Source organism: Leucoraja erinacea, chromosome 43 (genome assembly GCF_028641065.1).
Source record: "Leucoraja erinacea ecotype New England chromosome 43, Leri_hhj_1, whole genome shotgun sequence".
Lineage (NCBI taxonomy): Eukaryota > Metazoa > Chordata > Chondrichthyes > Rajiformes > Rajidae > Leucoraja > Leucoraja erinaceus.
Genome location: NC_073419.1, coordinates 979,197 through 1,004,382, shown reverse-complemented (window position 1 = coordinate 1,004,382; position 25,186 = coordinate 979,197). Strand labels below are relative to the sequence as shown.

The 25,186-nt window shown below is 45.6% G+C and overlaps 1 protein-coding gene across 4 annotated transcripts in view; it reads right to left on the bottom strand.

The window, feature by feature from the left end:
• The window catches only part of smarcc1a (SWI/SNF related, matrix associated, actin dependent regulator of chromatin, subfamily c, member 1a), an 89,118-nt gene extending 64,136 nt beyond the window's left edge, over nt 1–24,982 (bottom strand). For 2 of the 4 annotated variants that reach the window (XM_055664699.1, XM_055664700.1), the window contains exons 1-8: nt 24,752–24,981; nt 18,567–18,686; nt 13,801–13,886; nt 9,879–9,960; nt 7,250–7,342; nt 5,208–5,277; nt 4,429–4,498; nt 3,764–3,839 (exon numbers count right to left, since the gene is read on the bottom strand). In XM_055664699.1, coding sequence (XP_055520674.1) covers nt 3,764–3,839; nt 4,429–4,498; nt 5,208–5,277; nt 7,250–7,342; nt 9,879–9,960; nt 13,801–13,886; nt 18,567–18,686; nt 24,752–24,913 — 759 coding nt within the window. In that variant the 5' untranslated portion in view covers nt 24,914–24,981. Of the gene's footprint in view, nt 1–3,763; nt 3,840–4,428; nt 4,499–5,207; nt 5,278–7,249; nt 7,343–9,878; nt 9,961–13,800; nt 13,887–18,566; nt 18,687–24,751 lie in introns of all 4 variants that reach the window. The other 2 variants (XM_055664701.1, XM_055664702.1) reach the window with 2 other exon arrangements.
• Nucleotides 24,983–25,186: the final 204 nt, after the last annotated feature.

Sequence of the window (25,186 nt, the reverse complement as noted above, 5' to 3'; positions counted from 1 at the left end):
CAACTTCCCACGTGAGCACATCTAACCATTTACAAATGTAACTTGGCATTTAATTGTGTCAAGCCTGTCACTATGCAATTTTCTCAGCTTCAGGACAGCCCTGCATAATTCCATTCCTACTTGTCGACCATCTATTTCATCATACTTGGGCCCGATCTTACTAAAGGAAAGACAAATTCGTGATTTCACTTCGTTTAAGGAACCATGCAAGTCACCGATAGATTTGCACAAATAATTGTGACCTTTCTTCAGTTCAATTTAAGCAAATGCATTTGAGATGTTTGTGGAGGACAAAGACTAAAAGCTCTATCGCACAACTAGTCTATCACCATCTCATAAAGACATATCCAAGGAGATTAACATTTTTGATTAAAACATCAGTGTACATTCATTACTGCAAAAAGGCTGCCAGCATTTTCAAAGACCCACAACACCATGGCCACACACTCATTTCACCCCTGCCACCTGTAGGGAAGTACAGGAGCCTGAAAACTGTAACGTCCAGTTTAGGCAACAGCTTCGTCCCTACAGCCATTAGGTTATTAAACGTGACAACCTCAAATAAGCTCTTAACTACATAGACTATTATTATTATGATTGCACTATTATTGTTTGTTTTTTATGTCTACATACAGTGTCCTCCATAATGTTTGGGACAGAACCCCGTCATTTATTTATTTGCCTCTGTACTCCACAATTTGAAATTTGTAATAGAAAAAAATCACATGGTTAAAGTGCACATTGTCAGATTTTAATAAAGGCCATTTTTAAACATTTTGGTTTTGCCATGTAGAAATTACACCAGTGTTTATACATAGTCCCCCCATTTCAGGGCACCAAAATGTTTGGGACACAGCAATGTCATGTAAATGAAAGTAGTCATGTGTAGTATTTTGTTGCATATCCTTTGCATGCAATGACTGCTTGAAGTCTGCGATTCATGGACATCACCAGTTGCTGGGTGTCTTCTCTGGTGATGCTCTGCCAGGCCTGTATTGCAGCCATCTTTAGCTTATCCTTGTTTTGGGGGCTAGTCCCCTTCAGTTTCTTCTTCAGCATATAAAAGGCATGCTCAATTGGGTTCAGATCGGGTAATTGACTTGGCCACTCAAGAATTTACCATTTTTTAAGCTTTGAAAACCTTTGTTGCTTTAGCAGAATGTTTGGGACCATTGTCTTGCTGTAGAATGAACTGCCAGCCAATGAGTTTTGAGGCATTGGTTAGAACTTGAGCAGATAGGATGTGTCTATACACTTCAGAATTCATTGTGCTACCATCAGCAGTTGTACCATCAATGAAGATAAGTGAGCCAGTACCTTCAGCAGCCATACATGCCCAGGCCACAACAGCCCCACCACTGTGTTTCTCAGTTGGCTGGATGGATGCTAGTTGTTTTCTATGTGGAGCAAAGGAATGAAGGGGACTTCAGTCGGGGTGGCCTCTGCTCTCTGCTGATAGCCTGATGGAGGAGGTGATCTGGGTCCATGGCACGACAAGATAGTGCCAGAGTTGCTGCTTGCCTTCGGATCCCTGCAGGCGGAATGCCTGCAAGTATAGGGAGCTGCTCGACTGGATGAGGTTGAAGGTACCCAGTGATGGTTCATAAGGTGCTGTTCAGGCTCGTGTCTACCAGGCTAGTATGTCTACTACTACTCCATACGGGTGTGCAGTACTCAGCTGGGGCACACACAAGAGCTAAGGCAGAGGTGCAAAGAGTTGATGGACTGGCTCCCCAACATGTTCCTGCCAGGCGTCGGATGAGGCCGCTACCTGCCATGACCTTGTCGCGGAGACCAGCCAGGTGTTGACAAAATGTATGCGACCTGTCCAGCTTTATGCCGAGATAAGTGGGCGTTTGTTGGAAGTCCAAGCGCCTGTTGTTAACGAAAACAGCTAGCTCTCGCTTAGCTTCCTTGCTGTTTAGTCACTGCTGTTGACATTGTTTTGCCTTCGCTCAGCTTTAGACACCACTGTCATAGGTATACTGCCAAAGTCCCCATGTCTTGACTCAAGAAGCTCTCGATTGTCTTCCACTCCGTGTTTCATCAGGACGGCTAGATCTTCAGCATACCCATATTTTCCAGCGATGGTCTCTGGGAGGTCATGGATGTACACATTGAAAAGCAGCGGAGCCAAGACGGATCCCTGTGGGATGCCATTCTTCAGTCTACGTAGCCTACTCTGCTGTCCATCACTGGTCTTAAGCACAAAGCTCTTCACCAGATAAACGCTGTCCAAGGTCAGACCTCCCCAGAGGAGCATGGGTGAAGCTCAACAGACTTGGTACTGGAGTTGGGCGTTTCAATGCCAGCGTGTGGAGATGGGGGCTCTGACACAGCCCAGCCTGTGAATGCGGAGCAGAACAACAGACAGCCAACCATGTCATCTCAGGGTGCCCGCTCTACCACCCACCAAATGGAGCTCAGGGCCTGGCAGACATTGACGCAGAGACAACAACCTGGCTGCTCAACACACGGCTTGAGATCTAACTATTCCTTTGGTTTAGGTTTCATTCGCAAGAACAAGAAGACGACCACTGTGTTTCACAGATGAGGTGATATGCTTTGGATCTTGGGCAGTTCCTTCTCTCCTCCATACTCTGCTCTTGCCATCACTGATATAAGTTAATCTTCATCTCATCTGTCCACAAGACCTTTTTTCCCCAGAACTGTGGTTGATCTTTTAAGTACTTCTTGGCAAACTGTAACCTGGCCATCCTATTTTTGTGGCTAACCAGTGGTTTGCATCCTGCAGTGTAGCCTCTGTATTTCTGTTCATGAAGTCTTCTGCAGACAGTGGCCATTGACAAATCCACACCTGACTCCTGAAAAGTGTTTCTGATCTGTCGGACAGGTGTTTGGGGATTTTTCTTCATTACAGAAAGAATTTTTCCGTCATCAGCTGTGGAGGTCTTCCTTGGCCTGCCAGTCCCATTGCGATTAATAAGCTCACTAGTGCTCTCTTTCTTCTTAACGATGTTCCAAACAGTTGATTTTGATAAACCTAGGGTTTGGCTGATGTCTCTAACAGTTTTACTCTTGTTTCCCAGTCTCATAATGGCTTCTTTGACTTTCATTAGCACAACTTTGGTCCTCATGTTGATAAACAGCAATAAAGGTTTCCAAAGATGATGGAAATACCAGGTGCTGAGAGCTCTCTTATAACAGCATTAAGGAGGCAATTAAACACATCTGAGCAATTACAAACACCTATGAAGACATGCTTCCCAAACATTATGGTGCCCTGAAATGGGGGGGACTATGTATAAACACAGCTGTAACTTCTAAATGGTGAAACCAAAATGTATAAAAATGGCCCTTAATAAAATCTGACAATGTGCACTTTAACCACGTGTTTTTTTTCTATTACAAATCTCAAATCGTGGAGTACACAAGCAAATAAATAAATGATGGGTCTTTGTCCCAAACATTATGGAGGGCACTGTATGCGTGTATGCTCATATGATCTGTATATATGTGCATATATACACGCACTGAGCTTTTCTAATTTATTATATTGTTTACAGAGTACCATGTTTATATATTCTGTTGTGCTGTTGTAAGTAAGAGTTTCATCTGGAATTTATGACAATAAAACACTCTGGACTCTTGGCCAATTCACCAGCAATTGGCTGCTGGAAGAAGTTCCTCCATATTGCCAATCTACAAAGTACTGGTAGAGCACTTTGTACTTGCAGTTTTTCATTTTACACACTTTATTTGTGATTGCCATATTTGTTTTGCACCAATGATTTTGACTGACCTTCCATGGTCTTTCTGGAATTGGTGGCTCCTCAATCTCAGCATCAATTTCACTGACAGGTATCCAAGTGTCATAGCTAGTAAACAAACAAGTACAACTTGTATTGTGAATATATGTATATAATGATAACAAGCAGCAACAAAGGAAAGCAATTAACGGCTCAAATTAATAACATACAATAATTAATTCAAATATTTGAATTAAAACAAGACAAGGAGGAATACATCTTTCTTTAAAAGTGGCATCACAGGTAGACAAGGTGGTAGGTAGTTGGATCATCAGCCTTCATCATTCAGGGCATTAAGTATAGGAGTTAACACGCTACATGACAGTGGGACAAAACATTAGCTGCACATGGGGGAGTGGGGGGGGGGGGAAACTGTGTACAGATTTGGTAACTCTGCCACTGGAACAACGGCATTAAGCTGGAAACATAGCAGAAAGAATTTACGAGAATATTGCCAGCACTCGAGGGCTTAAGTGATAGGGAGAGGTGTGACCTTAGAGGTGCATAAAATCATGATTTATAAATGCAAACAAACTTTCAAGGATCTCTTCTTATGAAATTAAAAAATAAGTCAGTCAAAAGGACCTTCATAGAATAGAACTTTAGTTTTCCACGTTCTTCACTCGTGATGTTTTACCTCAGTCACACCAGTACATACCTATCTGGGAACATTCCCCAGTGTACCAGAACCTGCTTCTCTCTCTTCATTACAGGTCTCATCCATTCCTCTGCAACATAAGATATTTAAGGTCAGAAAGGGGAATAATCATAGAGTCTTTGATACATTGCGGAAACAGGCCCTTCGGCCCAACTCGCCCAACAATGTCCCAGCTACACTGGTCCCACTTGCCTGTGCTTGGTCTATATCCCTCCAAACCTGTCCTATCCAAGTACCTGTCTAACTGTTTCTTAAACAATGGGCTAGTCCCAGCCTCAACTACCTCCTCTGGTAGCTTGTTCCATATACCCACCATCCTTTGTGTGAAAAAGATACCCCTCGGATTCCTATTAAATTGTTTCCCCTTCACCTTGAACCTATCTCCTTTGGTCCCCGATTCCCCTACTCTGGGCAAAAGACGGCGTGCATATTCCAGATCTATTCCTCTCATGATTTTGTATACCTCAATAAGATCTCCCCTCATCCTCCTGCAGTCCATCGAATAGAGACCCAGCCTACTCAACCTCTCCCTATAGCTCACACCCTCTAGTCTTTCCTGAACCCTTTCAAGCTTGACGATATCTTTCTTAGAACATGGTGGCCAGAACGGAACACAATATCCTAAATGCGGTCTCCCCAACGTCTTACCGCAAACTATTCACTTCAGAAAACATGCAATCACGCCAAATTTATTTAGGTATCAGTTTCAAGTATTAGATTAAACATCCAAACCCAACTAACATTTGTCTGAACACGAGCACACTCACAATATTACTTACCTTCATCCAGGGAGCTCGGAACAGGATAAATTAAATGGGAGGCTTTCGATTTATCTTCTGATATTGTCCCCTGAAGTAAAAGGAGGTAACACGAGTAGTTCAAACTAACTTGCATAGTACAATTTCTACATGCGATTCATACAAGACACAGGAGATAGCCACAACTCTTACAGGTCACAGAGCCATACATTTAATTAAAAAAACAGACTTTTACTTCACTCATCTCCCTTAATGGAATTACGGAATGGCAACTGCACATGGAGACAATTCAGCTGTGGACTGTGTGCTAGTTCTACATAGATATGCCATTTATTGTCACTATACATGTACAGTGAAACTGAAAGCTGCTCGTACTCAGTGCATACATACAATTTAGCACAAAAAACAAGAGACAGAAAACAAAAAACAGAAGGGAGGTGGGGGGGAATAGGTGCACAAATTCTGCGGCGCTAGATTCATATATACAGATGGAAGTCCGTGTTGGGCGGTGTAGTCAGTGCATGTGTGAATTTGAATTTATAGTAGATATAATTCTCGGAAAGCAACTATTCCTGAGTCTGTTTGTCCTGGATTTGATGCACCTATAGCGCCTTCCAGAGGGCAGCAGGTCGAACAGTCCAAACGCAGGATGGGAGCTGTCTTTGATGATCTTCTTTGCCCTGCTAAGGCAGCGGGAGGTGTAGATGTCCATCAGGGAGGGAAGAGGGCAGCCAATGATCCTCTGCGCTGTCCTGGTTACCCTCTGAAGCCTCTCCCTGTCTGCCATGGTGCAGCTGCCATACCATGCTGTAATGCAGTATGTCAGCAGGCTCTCGATGGACGAGCGGTAGAAGGTCAGCAGCAGGTTAGAGTCCAGGTTGTGCTTCCTGAGGACCCTCAGGAAGTGCAGCCGCTGCTGAGCCTTCTTGATGACCGCTGTCGTGTTGTCCGTCCAGGAGATGTCAGCAGCGATATGGACACCACCGAGAAACCAGAAGGTGTTGACCCTCTCCACACACTCGCCGTTGATGTGTAGGGGGGGCTAAGTCGGTGCTGTGCCTCCTGAAGTCGACAATGAGCTCTTTTGTTTTCCTGGTGTTCAGAGCCAGATTGTTTTCTGAGCACCAGGTTGTCAACTTCAGGACTTCCTCTCTGTAGGCTGCCTCGTCTCCCTTCGAAATAAGTCCGACCACAGTAGTGTCGTCAGCAAATTTGACGATGCGGTTGTTGTTGTGGGCCGGACTACAGTCGTAGGTGTAGAGACAGTATAAGAGGGGGCTTAGCACACAGCCCTGTGGGGAACCGGTACTCAACCTGCGAGTGGAGGAGAGGTGGGGGCCGAGTCTCACAGTCTGGGGCCGGTTGGTGAGGAAATCCTTTATCCAGGCACATGTGAAAGTGGGGAGGCCGAGAGTGACCAGTTTACCTATGAGAATGTCCGGAATGATTGTATTAAAGGCTGAACTAAAGACATAACAGTAATCTGGGTTGTCTCATTCCCCTACTTGGAGATTTCCTTTCCAGAACCTGATCATTTGCTGCATAGTTTCTCCTTGCAAGACATTTGGTTCCTTGGCCGATCACTCTCATTCTCTGTCCCCTTACTCTTAATGTTTCAATCAACTGCAGTCGCTTCTTTCAATCACTTAGGCCCTGAACATTAACAATTTCATGATTATCTCTGGATCACCTTGCAAACATCTCCGCTCTAATGAGCAGCAACTGCAGCGACTCGAGTAGAGGTACATAGCAGAGTGGTTTTTAAGACAGGCACATGGGCAGGAGAGGTTTAGTGGGATATGGGCCAAGCGTGGTCAGGTGGAACTAGTGTAGCTGGGACATGTTGGCCGGTGTGGGCAAGATGGGCCGAAGGGGCTGCTTCCACGCTGCATTACTCTAGTCTATCCAAGGAATTATTTGGAGTTTCCGCCAAAAAAAACCCAATTTCACTGGCTAACAATGTGACAACTCCCGGCCCAATTCTGCCCGACCTGCCGAGTTCCTCCAGCACATTGCATTTTGATTAAGAGCTTCAAGTTGGTCCATGTAGAAAGTATACATACCTGATGTCTCTTAATAACATCCTTCCATTTATTTGCAAATTTCTGGTCAAGTTCAGGAGAGAGGTAGATCGTTGGTCTCGTGAAACAATTGTTCTAAAAAAAAAAAAGTTTATACCGTGAGAAATACATTTTTTTTTTTTTTTAAATTCTATTGATTTCAAATAGCAAAGTTGCATGAGCACAGCACCTGTATTTCCCTTTAATTATGGAGGAAACATTCAAGAACTATGAAACCAGAGCACCGGAGGAAACCCACACAGTCACAGGGAGACCATGCAAACTCTACACAGACAGCACCAGGACCACTGATATTGTGAGGCTGCTGCAGCAGCACTGTGCCGCCCTCCTGATGCAGTCCTCGGAACAGGTATTGCACAGTCCAACACCTGCTATTAACACAGGGAGGATCAGTATTTTATTTCCTCCTGAGTGAAGTTCTCGGTGAAGCCACTAGAGGAAGCCAACAGCTGCGAAGTCTAAATTTTAAAAAATGAAAAAAGCTGACAAAATTCATCCATATGGGAATGAGTTGACGTTGTGCCACAGGATCAGAGGCAGAAAACGAAAAAAAAAAAATTGCCAATGCTTTTTTTATAAAATGCAAAACCAAAAATGATCCAATTGTATATATCCTACAAACCTCAAATTGTATTGCATGAAAGGACAAAATGTATAAAGTTAAGGAGGAGCCTGGCCATGGAGGAGACCGGCCCGACCTCTCTGTCCTGGGTCTCCTCCATGGCCAGAGTGAGCAACACCGGAAATTGAAGGACCAGCAACTCATATTCCGCTTGGGGAGTCTGCATCCTGCGGGCATGAACATTGAATTCTCCCAATTTTGTTAGTCCTTGCTGTCTCCTTCCCTTCCTCAGCCCTTGGGCTCCTCCTCCTTTTCCCATACTTCTCCCCACCACCCCTGATCAGTCTGAAGAAGGGTTCCGGCCCGAAACGTTGCCTATTTCCTTCGCTCCATAGATGCTGCTGCACCCGCTGAGTTTCTCCAGCATTTTTGTGTACCTTTGATTTTCCAGCATCTGCAGTTCCTTCTCAAACAAAAAGTTAAGGGCCTGTCCCACTTGCACAACTTTTACGGCAACTGCCGTCACCCGTCATAGGTCGCCAAAACTCTTCAACGTGTTGAAAATTCAGCAGCGACCAGAAAGACGCTACTTTGGGTGACTAGGAGACTACTCACGACCATACAGGGGACACCCTGGCGACACGTCGCGGGGGTGAAGCCCGTATGGTCGTGAGTAGTTGCCCAAAGAGTCGTACCTTGTTCTGGTCGCCGCTGGATTTTCAACATGTTGAACATTTTCGGCGACCTGTAACGACCTATGGCGGGTGCCGGCAAGTCGCCGAAAAAGTCTTGTAAGTGTGGGCCCTTTACAAATTATGTGCAAGCTGCTAATTAAAAATTCCAGAAGACATTAAAATAATACCATACCTTAACCTTCCACAAAAGCAGATGGCCAGAGCATCAAGCTTGCCCTCTTGTTTCAGCAGGGGGAAGAGGGAGTATTGCAGTTTTGTAACTGGACAATTGTTTCAGAGAAAGAAACAATTTGCTTGGGGAACTCAGAAGGTCAAATAGCATGTGGTGGTGGGGGTGAGGCAGGCACATAGTCGACATCGAGACTCAAAACCCTGAACCTGCCAATAACTCAAATGTTCATACTTTAATCACTATGTCCCACAAGATGCTGCTCATCCCGTTAAATTACCCCAGCAGATTGTTTGTTCCATCAGATTCCTGTGACTGCAGGATCATTTCAGAAACATTGGTATAGGTCGACCTTGACACACCAAATAAATACCTCTAAGAACAAATAAGGAATTTAAATTCAGTCAATTTGTGTGAAAAAGCACAAATTTCCATTTACAATTATTAAATATTTAAAATATATTATTCACTGATATCATACATGAATGGTAATTGGCCATTCTGATGGCTGAAATCTGATACATCATTGTCTAAAATGAAGTCATTAATTAAATATCTATGACCACCGCCCACAAATGAGCCTAAATATTCTTGGTAAAATATGACAGAATTTCCTTTATATCACACCAGAACCCTAAATTATGTGCCCTGTTTCTAGGCTTTGTCACAATCCCACGACTAGTGAATCAGACAAAGCATCCTATTTTCAAGAGAGTTCGATTTGGCTCTTGGGGCTAAGGGAATCAAGGGATATGGGGAAAATGCCGTAACAGGGTGCTGATTTTGGATGATCAGCCATGATCATATTGAATGGCGGTGCTGGCTCGAAGGAACGAATGGCCTATTCCTGCACCTCTTTTCTATGTTTCTATCAAAGAAGCTCTCAAGCACAACTTTCCAGAAAAAGCTCACGACAGACTTTTCCTTGTGAGAGGAGAAATAAACCCGAATATTAAAAAAACTACAGGTGTTGGAAACATAAAATAAAGACGGAAAATGCTGGAAAGTTCTGGGGGAGGTTCTTCAGCAGGATGCATCAATCCCGCTTCTCTGAAGAAGGGTCTCGAGCCGAAACGTCACCCCTGCCTTCTCCCCAGAGATGCTGCTTGTCCCACTGAGTTACTCCAACTTTTTGTGTCTATCTTCTCTTCTCTCACACGGAGGCTGAGACGCTGGGACACGTACCTGCACCAATGTCTTTTCTATCGTCATAAACATCTCGACATTACGGTCCATTCGGGAGGGATTTTGCAGGTCAAATCGTCTCCTTAAAAAAAAATGGAGTAAAGTCCAAGTGTTTATTAACTTCCAAACAATTACACTGAAAAGCTTAAAAGTAAACCAAATTGAAATTAGTATCCGCACATCAGTCTGATCGAGAAAACTTTGCTTAACCAGTTCAATTCATGGAAAATTAATGGCCCCATAGCAGAAGCGGGGGGCTGGAAACTGGAAGTATCGTGAGCTAATTCTGCTACCACCATCATCTACTGCGACAAGTGATGGCTTCCACCAATTGTCGCCGGAAGCTTGGGTCCTTTTCAGGACGGATGATGGCAGCGAGGTCAACATTTGCAACAAGATGGGAAAAATAACAATGATTTAATCCCACTTCATTTCAGATGACCCCCAATTTAATTATGCTGACAACCATGCAGTGATCATATCGGAATGGTACACATTTAGTTTCGATTAAAGATACAGCGCGGAAACAGGTCCTACGGCCCACAACGACCAGCGATCCCCGCATATTAACACGATCCTATATACATCAGGGTCAATTTACATTTATAGAATGCCAATTAACCTACAAATCTGTGGAGTGTGAGAGGAAACTGAAGATCTCAGAGAAAACCCACACGGGGAAAATGCAGAAACTCTGTACAGACAGCACCCATAGTCGGGATCGAACCCAGGTGTCTGGCACTGTGCTGCCCCTTAACAATAATTGATTATTAATCCTTAATTTTTTTAAACAAAATTAAACACACAGGAGCAGCAATGACACTGCAGTGATCCGGATGTCAGAGCAAGTTTAAAAAAAACATTAATGCAAGACGTGCCCTTCAAACTTGCTCAGCACTTAAAGGGATCATAGCTCAGTACGTCAATGGGGTGCCAATCAAATGTTCCATTATATTCTGGATGCTATTTTGAATCTTGTTCAAATCCTTTTGGCCAGATGCCTTAAGAATTCTGTCACTTTGTCAAATCAAAGGCATGTAAAAATATAACCCAGCAGTAAATCATGTATCTGACTGGACTATGGTGCCGTCCTCACCTGGGTGCCATTTATGTTATGTTGTGTTGTGGACTTTTTGTGTTTGTGCTTTTGTTAAATTTTTAATTCAATTTCAATTTTATTTTTTTTAATATGTTTTATTATTTATTTATTATTTATTTTTATTATTTTTCTTGTGATTTTTTTTAACGATACTGCTGTACGGGAAATTCATTTCGTTGTCTCAAAGTGAGGCAACGACAATAAAATTTGAATACAAGAATACAATACAATCACAACAGGCAGGAGAAGCTGGGAAAGGGTGTTTGAAGAAGTGCAATTGCTCTCTTGTGGCAGATGAATGAATTGCTATTTCACTGAATCGATCTTCAAATGTACTATAATAGGAAGTAACCATTCGTCAAAAGAAAATTAAGTTAATGATTATTTCTGTCACTGGTAAGGGATTTCAATGTGTAAAAAGCTGCAGAGCAACTGAACTACCACAGAAATTCATTGGAGTCCAAATACAAACGTTCCTAGAAAGGTCAAAATGTTAAAGCTTCACATTAATGTGAAAATACAATTGATTTTGAACCAAATAAACACCCTTCTCCCCCTCCTCCTCCCACCCCATCCCTCTCTACCCCCCCCCCCCCTCTCCTCTAACCCCCGCCCCCTTCCCTCTCTACCCCTCTGTCCCTCTTCTTAACCACTCCCTTACCCCACCCCTCACTCTCCCCCTCCCTCCCCCCACACCTCTTCCATCACTCCCCCTACCCCTCCCTCCCCACTCTTCCACTTCTCTCTCCCCCCTCCCCCTCTTTCCCCTCTCCCCATCCCTCTCTCACCCCCTACCCCGCTCTCCTTTCCCTCCCAAATCTCTGCGTTTCCTCCTCCTCTACTCCCATCCCCTCACCCTCCCCTCTCCCCACCCATGTCTCCCTCTCCCCTCACCTGTGTGTTTGAGGGGTGGTTAGTGTGAGTGTGATGCCGCAACCGCAGCCCCCCCCCCCCGCAAACGCCGTTGGGGAAACAGACCCAACGGGTCTGCACTTGGTCTAGTCTATAACTAAAAGTCTCATCTTGACCACTTCCTGTCTGCGCTGTATATTGATTTTAGAAAAAACGCTACCCTTATATCGCTATGATTTTTGGCCATCTTACACAGTCCTCCTCCGCTGAGGCAGCCCCGAGGATTTTTCTGATCGATGAAAATTAAAAAAGTTACGAGTGTTTAAAAAATCTTGAGATCAGCTGATTGGTCCTCTCGCCTGCCAATCACCACGATGAAGGTAATGCCCCTTCTGGGATGGGGGGGGGGGGGGGGGGAAGGAGGGGGGCAGGACTATAAAACCTCTGATGCCTGGATGCGAGTCAGTCACTCTGGAAGATCGCTAGGGAGAGGCCACAAGCTGTGAATCAACTGAACTGTGAGTCTGCAATGTACTTGCAATAAATGATTTGTTAGCCCTTAATGACAATGCAATGAGTTGTTTGCCAATTTGGTGACTGCTTGAAATGCTGTGAAATTGAATGTGGTGGCCTGCACTCTGCTTGAAATGCTGGTGAAATTGAATGTGGTGGCCTGAACTCTGCTTGAAATGGAATTTCAAGGAATAGCTGTGATTGAACTGCCGGCCCACCAGCCCCGAGTGACTGATCTGCCAGCCCATCAGCCCCGAGTGACTGAGCTGCCAGCCCATCAGCCCTGAGTGACTGAGCTGCCAGCCCACCAGGCCCGAGTGACTAAGCTGCCAGACCAAGAATCCATTTGGTCCACAATGTCCATACTAGCCCTCTGGAACCCAGTCCCTTCAGCCCACAACACCCATACTAGTGCTCCAGAAAGCCCCCCCCCCCTCCACTGGCCACCAATATTGGAATTGGTGGAGAGGTGGAATATTGCGTTGGGGGACCAGCCCTCCCGTGTGAACATGGGACCGAACGGGTCCCACTTAGTCTAGTAGTAAATACAACTAGGTCATTAGGTGTCAGGGGTTATGGGGAGAAGGCAGGAAAATGGGGTTAGGAGGGAGAGATAGATCAGCCATGATTGAATGGCGGAGTAGACTTGTTGGGCAGAATGGCCTAACTTTGCTTCTAACACTTATGACCTTGTTAGCAGAACCTGGCTGGGGGGAGGGAAGAAGGAGAGAAAATTAGCTAAATGAGCATCAAATCTCGGATCCTTCAAGATGAGGGTACAGGGAGGGAGGGATGTGGTGCGCATGCTGGGGGCTATCCTGCGCACTCAAGAGGCGCTCGGGGTCGGCTAGTGGATGCACCACAAGGCACGGAGACCGAGGGTTGGCGGGTTCTAGGGCCGATGTTGAGGAAGTGTCAGGATGGTTGAGTCAGCAGAGTGAGCCACTGGAGGCCCTGAAGAGCCTGCAGCTCGATTAAACATGCGCAATCCCAGTGGTGGGGAGCTAGAAACAGACACAGCCTGCAGCGGCATGGAGCAGCAGTGGAGGACATCAACATATCACCTGGCCAGGTGATCCCTGCATCACCGATCCAGAGCTGCTGTCTGAAAAACAGGCCTTTATGGCCATTAAGACTCAAACAATGTTGTACTAGAAGAGTACAAGATGGTGCCTAAAACATGGCAACCCTGTTTCCATATTCCGTGTGGGCTTCTATCATACAATCCTAACAAAGTACCATTGAACGATTGCTCCCATTCATGTATTTTTTTTTTAATGCGGGTCTATAATCTTCTTACCAAGGTTGTGTAACATTTTCTTAAAAGCTGCTTCATAGGAGTACAATCAGATATGCTCTCTGATATGCTCTCAACCTAATGACATCTTAAATACAAAATGCACCACTGCACCAAATCCTACCCAAACACTCAATGCATTCGACACCGAGCTGACTTACCATCCCTGCTCACTTTTGAATTTGTAAGCAGCACCAAGGATGTGACCTAAGGCTCCTCCTGCTTTGAAATCCAGAAAGCATTTCGCCTAGATTCGGAAAAGAAACAAAACAAAACTTCAATGCTGATCATATCATTGCCCTCGAGAGTATTTACAATTGCTTTGAGAAACACATTTACAATTGGTAATCAGCATCGATCAACAAGATATATTCCTTTATTTTTAAAAAGGGCAGCAGGGAAAAGGCTAAGCAAGGGTACCACAGGCTGGTGAGGCTTGCTGCAGAGATGAGAACATTATTACCAGGGATTCTGAGGCTCAGGTTGATTTGCATTTGGAAAGGCTAGAACTGATGATGGATAATCAAGATGGATTTGTGTCTCTGAAACTAAATGTTATTCCCTTAACATGTATCTGTACACGATAACGTCTCGATTGTAATCGTGTATTGTCTTTCTGCTTACTGGTCTGCATTCAACAAAAGCTTTTCACTGTACCTCGGCAAACATGATGATAAACAAACTGAAACTGAAAAGAAAATGACCTAACTGTTTTTGAAGAGGTGATCAAGAGGATTGAAGAGGGCAGGGCAGGTTGTCCATGAGGACTTTAATAAGGCCTTTGACAAGTCCAGTCACATGGTGGGGTGGGCCAGAAGAACAAGAGGAGATCAAGGGAAAGTCAACAAATTGAATACAGAATTGTTTTGGCAGTAAGAGGCAGAGTGTAGTAACAGAAGATTATTTTTCATTAGTGGCCCCTGATCAATGGTGTGCTGCAGAGATCGATGCTGGCTCCACTGCAGTCCATTATTAACTATTTGCATGATAACAAGATCAGCATTTTCAGCAATTTTATGAATGTCACAAAAATGGTAGCAGAGTAGGCCATGAGGAAACTTGTTCTCGATTAACTGGGAAAATGGGCAAGGGAATAACAGATGGCATTTAACTTGGATGTGTGAGGTGATGCATTTTAGGAAGTTAAACCAGGGGAGGGCTTAAACTGGTAGCTAGGTCAGAAGGAGTGGAGCAAAGGAGGCCGAGGCCGAGAGGTGACATGATAGAGGTACGTAAAGTTATGAGCGGCACAGAGGGGGGAGATAGCCAGCGTCTAATTCCCACGGCAGAGATGTCAAAAACAGGTTTATGATGAGAGGGAGTAGCTTTAAAGGGTGTAGGAGCGCTTTTCCCACACAATGAGTATCTCGAATGAGCTACCAGATGTGGTGATGGAGGAATGAACAGTAACAATTTTGAAGATGCATCTTGAATGAGCATGGCAAAGTAGGATATGGATTAACAAAGACACATGAGATTAATATTGATAGGCTCGGCCCATACATGTTGTGCTGAAGGGCCTATTTCAATGCTGTACATCTCTTACACACCCAGACTATCTAACAATCATAGTATTTAGGTAATAAAATGTGGAAGGCAAGATTCTGTTAATTCTCAATGAAGTCTGAAGAATGCTGTCATCAAGTTAATCAACAGAACCTAAAGTAAACCATGAAGCAAGACCTGGGGTCAAGGAAAGAGCGTTGAGGTCACGGCCTTGTTTCCACCAATCTTGCCACCACTACACACAAGCACAAGACGCCATTGTATGCAGATGCCGAGAAATGCGTTCAGCTCTGGCAGATCAATTTCTAATCTTGTGGTGTGGATTCGATAAGAGGTAGCAAGACCTGGAGCACTGCTGTTGCTTTTCTATATGCAAGGCTGGGGGAATTATAGGGAGCTAAATGTTGAAATGTAATTTGGCGAGTGGGTCGGGAATTGAGATCAATGTTTTAAAGTAATTAGTAAAATAGCTGGACTAAGAAATTATCTTTTGTGCAGTGATAAAAACACCAACTAGTGTGGCAAATTAGATTCTAACAACTTTTAGAAATAAACCGGGTGTGAAATAAGAGGTCAAATTAGTAGAATTACCTATACTGCTCCTTGCTATAATCATCTGAAAGCACACCTTTACTGAGAACTCCCACTTTCTATTCCTGAAGTTACCACCTAACTTACATTATCTTCTGGTGTATCACAAATTTTGCTCACAAAACTGAGAGAGTATTATCTTACTCCAATAAGGAATTATAAAGAATCAATTTCTGCCACAAACTGGATTCCTAAGACTCCACGCTCGTCAATTCCGTTCACAACAGCACAAAACTCCGACTTCCCTTTAACATGAATTTCCAACAAGATGGCTTTCTTTCAAGATGCTGTCATCAAGTTAATCTATTTTGTCTCGACCCGAAACGTCGCCTATTTCCTTCGCTCCATAGATGCTGCCTCACCCGCTGAGTTTCTCCAGCATTTTTGTCTACCTTTGATTTTTCCCAGCATCTGCAGTTCTTTCTGAAACATTTCTTTCAAGATGCAACTCAACATCACCCCAGCAGCAACAAATTACCCTGTAAATGTTCACATTCAGATTTGACTCTTCCTTGCTTTCTTGGCGAGCCTTGTTCCACCTTCCCTAAAAATCTCCAACATGCATCCTCATCCCAAGCCTTGCTCACTCATTAGCTATATTCAAAATTGCTCTCTGCTCAAAATTGTCCACCTTTCAGTAATGATACTTCAAATTCTTATCTATTTCTCCCCCTCAAATCTCTCCTCCAACTTTCAATAGACAATAGGTGCAGGAGTAGGCCATTCGGCCCCTTGAGCCAGCACCGCCATTCAATGGCTGATCATCCCCAATCAGTACCCCGTTCCTGCCTTCTCCCCATATCCCCTGACTCTGCTATCTTTAACAGCACTATCTAGCTCTTTCTGGAAAGCATCCAGAGAACCGGCCTCCACCGCCCTCTGAGGCAGAGAATTCCAGACTCACCACTCCCTGTGTGAAAAGGTTCCTCGCCTGTTTCACCAGCCTTAATCTTTCTACTCAGTGCTGACCTCTCCCTAATTTACAATTTGCATTATGAAATCATGGACAGGCTTTCACGTCCTTGGTGCCCACGTTCTTGCATGCCCTCTCAGCCTCTCATCCTCTCCAAACGTACCTTCAAATAAGCTTCATGTCACCCATCCAACTATCTCACAGTTCTCTCCAAAATTATTAGTTAACACTACTCATAAGTCATGTCATGTGACACGTGGAAGTAGGCCATTCGGCCCATCAATTTTACTCCGCCATTCAATCATGGCTGATCTATCTCTACCTCCTAACCTCATTCTCCTGCCTTCTCCCCATAACCTGACACCTGTACTAATCAAGAATCTATCTATTTCTCCCTTAAAAATATCCACAGACTTGACCTCCACAGCCTTCTGTGGCAAAGAATTCCAGATTCACCACCCTCTGACTAAATAATTTTCTCCTCATCTCCTTCCTAAGAATGTCCTTTAATTCTGAGGCTGTGACCTCCAGTCCAAGACTCCCCCACTAGTGGAAACATCCTCTCCACATACACTCTATCCAAGCCTTTCACTAGTCTATATGCTTCAATGAGGTCCCCTCTCATTCTTCTGAACCTCAGCGAGTACAGGCCCAGTGCTGACAAACGCTCATCGTAGGTTAACCTATTCATTCCTCGGATCATTCTGGTGTCCCGGGGAGCCACGCGGGCCAGTCCACCAGATGAACAACTGCGGCGTCAACTACAAGAACGCGCTGCGGTAGGCCTGACGCGCCCCATAAGGTCTCCCAGGGAACTGGGGAGAAGCCGGGCGGCGAGGCCTGTCTGGGCTGAAGGAGCCACAGCGATGGGAATGGGATCATCGGCGGTAGTGGGGCCTTGGCAGCAACGGAGCATTGGCGGAGGCAACAGGAACTTCGGTGGCGGTGGAGCGTGGGGGGGGGGGGAGAGACAATGGAGACCCAGCGTGGGGGGACCGCCATGAAGAACAATGGGGACCCAGCTTGGGGGACTGCCATGAGGGACGGAGGGGGAACAAAGGGGGACCTAATGTGGGGGACACTCTAGTTTAGAATCTGCCGGGGTGATTAGTCTGTGTGCGTTTGTTTATTCGTTCCGGTTTAGGCGCCGTGCACACGGCAGCCAGCCAGCCAACGCTCGCTTGTCCTATTCTTTTTGTTTTCACTTTTAATTTCAAGTTTTTGTGCACCTTGTTGTGTGTTGTGACTGCTGGCAGACCAATTTCCCTCTGGGGATGAATAAAGTTTATCGTATCGTAAACCTCCTCTGGACCCTCTCCGGAGCCAGCGCATCCTTCCTCAGATACGGTGCCCAAAATTGCTCACAATATTGCAAATGCGGCCTGACCAGCACCTTATCGAGCCTCAGCATTACATCCCTGTTTTTGTATACAAGCCCTCTCGAAATAAATGCTAGTATTGAGTTTGCTTTCTTTATTACAGATCCGACTTGCAGATTAACTTTTTGGGAAACCTGCACCAGCACTCAGACCCTTAAACATTTGTCATTGCAGGTGGTGCTCCAACACCTAATGTTGCCATGTCCTGAATGCAACATGTGATGCGAGATTGGAGCACAAGTCAACACCATATTTCATGTGCCACTTGGAGTCCAGCCCATATGGAAACAGGAAAGATGCTAGTTCACAAAAAAAAAAGACAAAGTGCTGGACTAACTCAGCGGGTCAGGCAGCAACCCTGGAGAACAAGGAGAAGTGACTTTGGGTCGGCACTTTTCTTCAGAGTCAATCTGAAGTAGGATCTTGATCCGATAAATTAATCCAGCACTTAGTGTCTTGTAGTCCAGCCCTGACCAATATTTTCGATTACATAGAAAGACCAATGGCCTGCCAGAAAGGGCAAATGAAAACCACTTACTGGCAATTTGGTCAACGCAGGATTGTTGACATGCTTGCCGAACGCATCCTCCTGAAACTGGAGTAGTTGCACCACAAGACTAGCCAGTGTTTTGTTTGAAGGGGAATCTGCCTGCACAAACTGGAAAAAAAAGTTAAAAATGTTATTGTCAATCAAAACAAGAATTGCATACGAGAATTGCTAACAAAGAAATTCAAAGTTCACTGTCAATATGCAAAATCTGTCCTTGCAAGATCTGTTACCCTCATTTATTTAGTATCTCCAGTGAAGTGCCGTTTCAGATCGCAAGCAGTTGTCCAATCAACCAAATTGCTGGGTTTTAATGTGCATGCATCATAGCTTACCCAAGTAAAACAACATTGATATGTGGGAAGGAATTGCAGACACACAAAAAAGCTGGAGAAACTCAGTGGGTGCAGCAGCGTCTATGGAGCGAAGGAAATAGGCAACGTTTCGGGCCGAAACCCTTCTTCAGACTGATCGGGGGGGGGGGGGGTGGGGACAAGAAAGGAAAAAGGAGGAGGAGCCCGAAGGCTGGGGGATGGGAGGAGACAGCAGGGGGACTGAGGAAGGGGAGGAGACAGCAAGGACTAACAAAATTGGGAGAATTCGATGTTCATGCCCCCAGGATGCAGACTCCCCAAACGGAATATGAGGTGCTGTTCCTCCAATTTCCGGTGCTGCTCACTGTGGCCATGGAGGAGACCCAGGACAGAGAGGTCGGAGACGGAGTGGGAGGGGGAGTTGAAGTGCTGAGCCACCGGGAGGTCAGCTGGAATTGCAGACGATGGTTTACACCAAAGATAGACACAAAATGCTGGAGAAACTCAGCGGGACAAGCAGCATCTCTGGAGAGAAGGAATGGGTGACATTTCGGGTCGAGACCCTTCTTCAGACTGCGTTGCGACAACATTGATGTACAACCCTTTCATTTTGAAAACAAGTATCAACAACGTCCTATTAAAAGAGTAACGCACCCTTCCTGTCCCTTCTCAATTTGTCTCCACCCTTTGCAATAAGTGACAGCACCACTGCTCAAATCTGCGCAATCACAATAAACAATATTTCACCATTTATTCTGAAAATCGTCAAAACACTTAGCGGCTCAGACAGCATCTGTTAAAAGAGCAAGAGTGAATTCAGGCCAACTGATGATTGATCTTGGACCACAAACATTAAGTTTGTTCATCTTTCCATGGAGGTCGTCTGATCTGCTCAATGTCTCCTGCATTTTCATTGTTTCTCTTTATTTCAGATTTCCAGTATGTGCAGGGGTTTCCGCCCCATTATTTAAACAGCCATTCAATGTTTTTTTTCCACAGCCACAACACGTCTCGACGTGGCCCCTTTATCTATACTTGATCATTTATGCGTTTTCCTTCAATTACATTACCGACTAAAATGTGCATCAGATTTCACGTGAACAATGCTGGTATACAATTCACGCGCACTGCTCTTGAATGCACCAATACCTCACTGAAAAGATGCCAAAAAAAACACAAATTGCTGAAGGAACTTAGATGAGGCTGCATCTGTGGAGGGAAATGGACAGATGGCGTTTTGTGGGGACCTTTCTTCAGATTGATGTTGTAGAGAGAAGATACCTGGTAGAAAGAGGTGAGAGGAATGGGTGTGGCAGGAGCTAGCCAGTGATATGTGGAACTGGCCAAGAAGAAGCTGCATGATAAATGAATCAGGTGGGGATAGAGACAGCTGTTATGTGGAGAAGACAAAGGGTCCATATGATGGAATCTGATAAGGAATAGGGGATAGAGACAGCTGTTATGTGGAGAAGACAAAAGGTCCATATGATGGAATCTGATAAGGAATAAGAATGTGTAGAGACTTTAAAATGGTATTAACATAGGATGATTGTAAATGGGTGGCTGATGGTCAGCACAGACTTACGGTAGGCTGAAGGGCCTGTTTCCATACTGTACAGCTCTAGTCTATCCTCTATCACAGGGGCCTCCAAACTTTTCAGCATGAGGGTCACATTATATATTTGGCACATTTTTGCAGGGCATTGGAAATATAAAGAAATGTCACACACACACACACACACAAAGTGACATACAAACACAGAAACGCACACGTGGACTCCCACACACCAAAACACAGATGCATAGACCCGCACACCGACACAAACACAGACTCACTCGCACACACAGACTCACACATACAGGCTCTCTCACACTCTCTATCTCTCTCTCACACACACACACTGTGATCACCCACGGGCATATTAACAAAGACCCAAGCATGCATAATGCTGACCCATCGGGCACACACACCCAGAGAGAGGAGGGCAGGAGAGGATTCCCCTGGTCGCGCCGGCACGTGTCGGCGGACCCCTGGTCAAAGGGTCCAGGTCGGCGTGGTGCCCCGGAGCGGGAGCTGTTCACGGGTCACCGTCATGGCAAGCAGACCGCTACACACCCACCCTGGCTGACGCTCCCGCCAACTAACTCCCCCCTTCCTCCTCGCTCCACCACACGTTACCAACACAGGAGCAGCGGTAGTCGCTGCCTCATAGCGCCAGAGACCCGGGTACCATCCTGACTATGGGTGCTGTCTGTACGGAGGTTGTAACTGCGTGGGTTTTCTACGGATGCTCTGGTTTCCTCCCACACACCACTTTTGCGGATGTTCATTTTTTCCCGAGTGTGTGCAGGATAGTGCTAGTGCGTACGGCATCGCTTCGATGGGCCGAAGGGCCCGTTTCCGCACTGTATCTGTAAAACCGCACTACCACAGAACCCGCCAAATAGCCCACAACACGTTAAGAGCTTGCTGTGGGCCAGATAAAATCCCGTGGCGGGCCGGATTGGCCATAGTTTGGAGATCCCTGCTCTATCATAAAGGACACTGAAAATCATCTTCGAGCGCACAACCCGATACATTGTTAAGTCAAGGCACTTTTATTTCTATAGCACATTTAAAAAACAACTCTCGTTGGCCAAAGGGCTTTACATTGGTGGAGGAACTAACGTTATACAAAATTGGTTCATAGATTAAGTACATACATAAAGCCCTCCCTCAGAGGACGTCAAGAAAGGCTTGAGAGTAAAGATGTTAATTTAAGCAAGCAGCAATAATCTCCCCTCTCAATCGTCTAAACCGGGAATTAACCTTGTGAACCTATGCTGTACTCCCTCAATAGGAAGAATGTCCTTCCTCAAATTTGAGACCAAAGCTGCACACAATACTCTAGATGTAGTCTCACTAGGGCCCTGTACAACTGCAGAATTGCATGCAAAACAAAGAATTTCACTATATCTAGGCACGTGACAAAAAACTCCATTGAACCCGAAGGAGGGTCCAGACACAAAACACCCATATTGTCCAGAGATGCTGGCTGACCTGCTGAGTTACTCTAGCACCGCATCCTTTTGCATAAACTCTGTAGTTCCTTGTACATAATTACTCCACAGTTACCCAAGCACTTCGTGTACAATTTTGTAAAACAGAATCCAAAGGACCCAACACGAAACATCACCCATGCATGTCTTCCAGAGATACTGCCTGACCAGCTTGAAAAGTACCACTGCTGGACCCCCTGTAGTTTACATAACGGGCCAGTTGATCAGTGGATGATGTAGTCAACCTAGGCTTGCACTTCATCGTCCAGCATCCAGGGGACCTATACAAGGATTCTATTTGTGGATTCTAGCTCTTCATTTAACACCATTGTGTCAGAGCTACTACACTCCAAACTCTCCAGGATGACTGTGCCTGAACCCCTCAGTCAGTGGATCACCAATATCCTGACAGACAGGAAGCAGCATGCGAGGCTGAGAAAGAACATCTCAGTCTAGGAGCACCGCAAGGCTGCGTATTCTCCCCTCCCCTTTACCCTGTCTACACCAATGACTGCACCTCCACTGACTCCACTGTCAAGCTTCTCAAGTTCGCGGATGACACAACCCTGATTGGACTGATCCAGGATGGGGAGGAATCTGCCTACAGACAGGAAGTGATACATCTGGCGTCCTGGTGCTTATGCAACAACCTGGAGCTCAATGCTCTTAAGACGGTGGAATTGATTGTAGACTTTAGGAGATAACCCCCCACTCGCCATTAACAACACTACAGTCACAACTGTGGAAACATTTAAGTTCCTCAGAAGCATAATCTCCAGGTACCCCAAATGGGAGGCCACCATCAACTTCACAGTCAAATAGGCCCAACACTGAGGATGTACTTCATGCGGCAGCTGAGGAAACACAACGTGCCACAGGCAAGGATGGTCCACTGCCATCACAGTGTGTCCTCACCTCCTCCAGCATGGTCTGGTTCAGCTCAGCCACCAAACATGACACCCAGGAGCTGCAGCTCATCATTCACTCAGCTGAGCAGGTTATTGGCTGCAACGTTCCCCCCACCAATAAACTGTACGCTGCAAGGGCCAAGAAGAGAGCGGTAAGATCAACTATGACCACTCTCATCCTGGCCACAAACTCTTGGAAGTCCTTCCCTATGAGAGGCAACTCCGATCTATCAAAGCCTCCACATCCAGACACAAAAACAGCATCTTGGAACTCTCCAAGTGCACTTGAGATATTTACATGTGTAATATTTAACAAAACTGCCCCTTGCTGATGCCATTATAAAGAAAGCACTTAACCGCCTCTACTTCCTGAGAAAATTACGGAGATTTGGTATGTCAGAAACTATTTGCTTGAATATAGGAGGAAAGAGGTCCTTCTACAGTTGTATAGTGTGAGACCACACCTGGAGTACTCTGTGCAGTTTTGGTCCTCTAATTTGAAGAAGGACATTCTTGGTATTGAGGGAGTGCAGCATAGGTTTACAAGGTTGATTCCCAGGATAGCGGGACTGTCATATGCTGAGAGAATGGAACGACTGGGCTTGTTTAGACGGATGAGAGGGGATCTTATTGAAACATAAGATTATTAAGGGTTTGGACATGCTAGAGGCAGGAAACATGTTCCCGATGTTGGGGGAGTCCAGTGCCAGGGGCCACAGTTTAAGAATAAGGTGTAAGGCATCGTGTAAAAAGTAGACAGTACAGGAGCCTGAAGACTGCAACGTCCAGGTTCAGAAACAGCTTCTTCCCCACAGCCATCAGGCTATTGAACTCAACTCAAACAAAACTGTGAGTACATGAACATAAACATGATCTGTTTATTTGCACTTTATCTGTTTTATTTATTCGTGTGTGTATATATTTATACAATGGTATATAGACACACTGATCTGTTCTGTATTCATGCCTTCTATATTCTGTTGTGGTGAAGCAAAGCAAGAATTTAATTGTCCTATCTGGGACACATGACAATAAAATCTCTTGAATTTTGAATCTTGAATCGTGTTTACAGTGTACTATGTTTACATATTCTGTTGTGCTGCTGCAAGTAAGAATTTCATTGCTCTATCTGCGACATAACAATAATACTCCTGAATCTCTTGTTACTCGTATTTTATTTTTTACATTTATAAGTTAATGTTTTGTTTTTGTTTTTTTAATTGTCTGCTGTATATTGTGTTTTTACCATGTGGAGCAAAGCACCAAGTCAAATTCCTTGTATGTGTTCATGCTTGGCCAATAAATTGATTCTGAATCTCTGTGCCTTTTCACATAAACCGCCATCTGTTGTTGTTTCTGCACCTAGATTCATTTCTCTGGCTTCACAATTCACACATCTGTCCGGATCTCACAATTTTCGCCTTGCCATCTCTGGCCTTTGTCCAACCACCTGACTGCTAAAAACCCACCCTTCACCTGCATCCACCTATCATTGCCACCAAAGATCTTAGAGCAGATCTTCCAGCTTTCTTCCTCCAACCACATTCAGTCTGAAGAAAGGCCCCAACCTGAAATGTCGTCACCTATCAATGTTCACCAGAGATGGTGCCTGACCCACTGAGTTACTCCAGCACTTTTCTTTTTGTGCAACCCAGCATCTGCAGTTCCTTGTGTCTAAATGTTATGCTGCTCTTTCCTGGTTTCTCGATAAACCATTTGATTGTGGCGACTGTTGTTTTGGGGGGAGAACATAGAACAAAGCGAGAGCCACCAGGTCTGTCCCTTGGCTGTCAGCGGTCTAGTAAAGGCTGCAGATGGTGTGAGAGGGAGAGGGAGAGGGGGAGATGGAGAGAGAGCGGGGCCCGCCAGCCCCGGCCGCCATTTGCTGCAGGTTAACCCGGCTCCAGCCTCTCACCTTCTTGTAGCTCTTGGCCAGCCACTGCCTCAGGCTTTCCAGCTGGCCCACCGTGTCGGACGACTCCAGGAACCTGACGTTGGGACCGCCGTCTTTCTTGCGGGTGAGGGAGAGCGTGGAGCCGGGAGCCGCCGCCGCTCCTCCTCCTCCCGTCGCCGCCATCACCAAAGATCACCGCGCACACAAACACACACAAAGCGGCGCAACCCAACTTTATTGTTCCCCTTCTTTCCCCCCCTCACAGACCGCGCGTGCGCACACGCACCTCAACCGCCGCCAGCCCGCGCGTGCGCACACGCCCCCCGCCGCCGCCAACACGCGCGTGCGCACACGCACCCCAACCGCCTCCAGCCCGCGCGTGCGCACACGCACCCCAACCGCCGCCAGCCCGCGCGTGCGCACACGGCCCACACGCCGCCGCCGCCGCCGCCAACC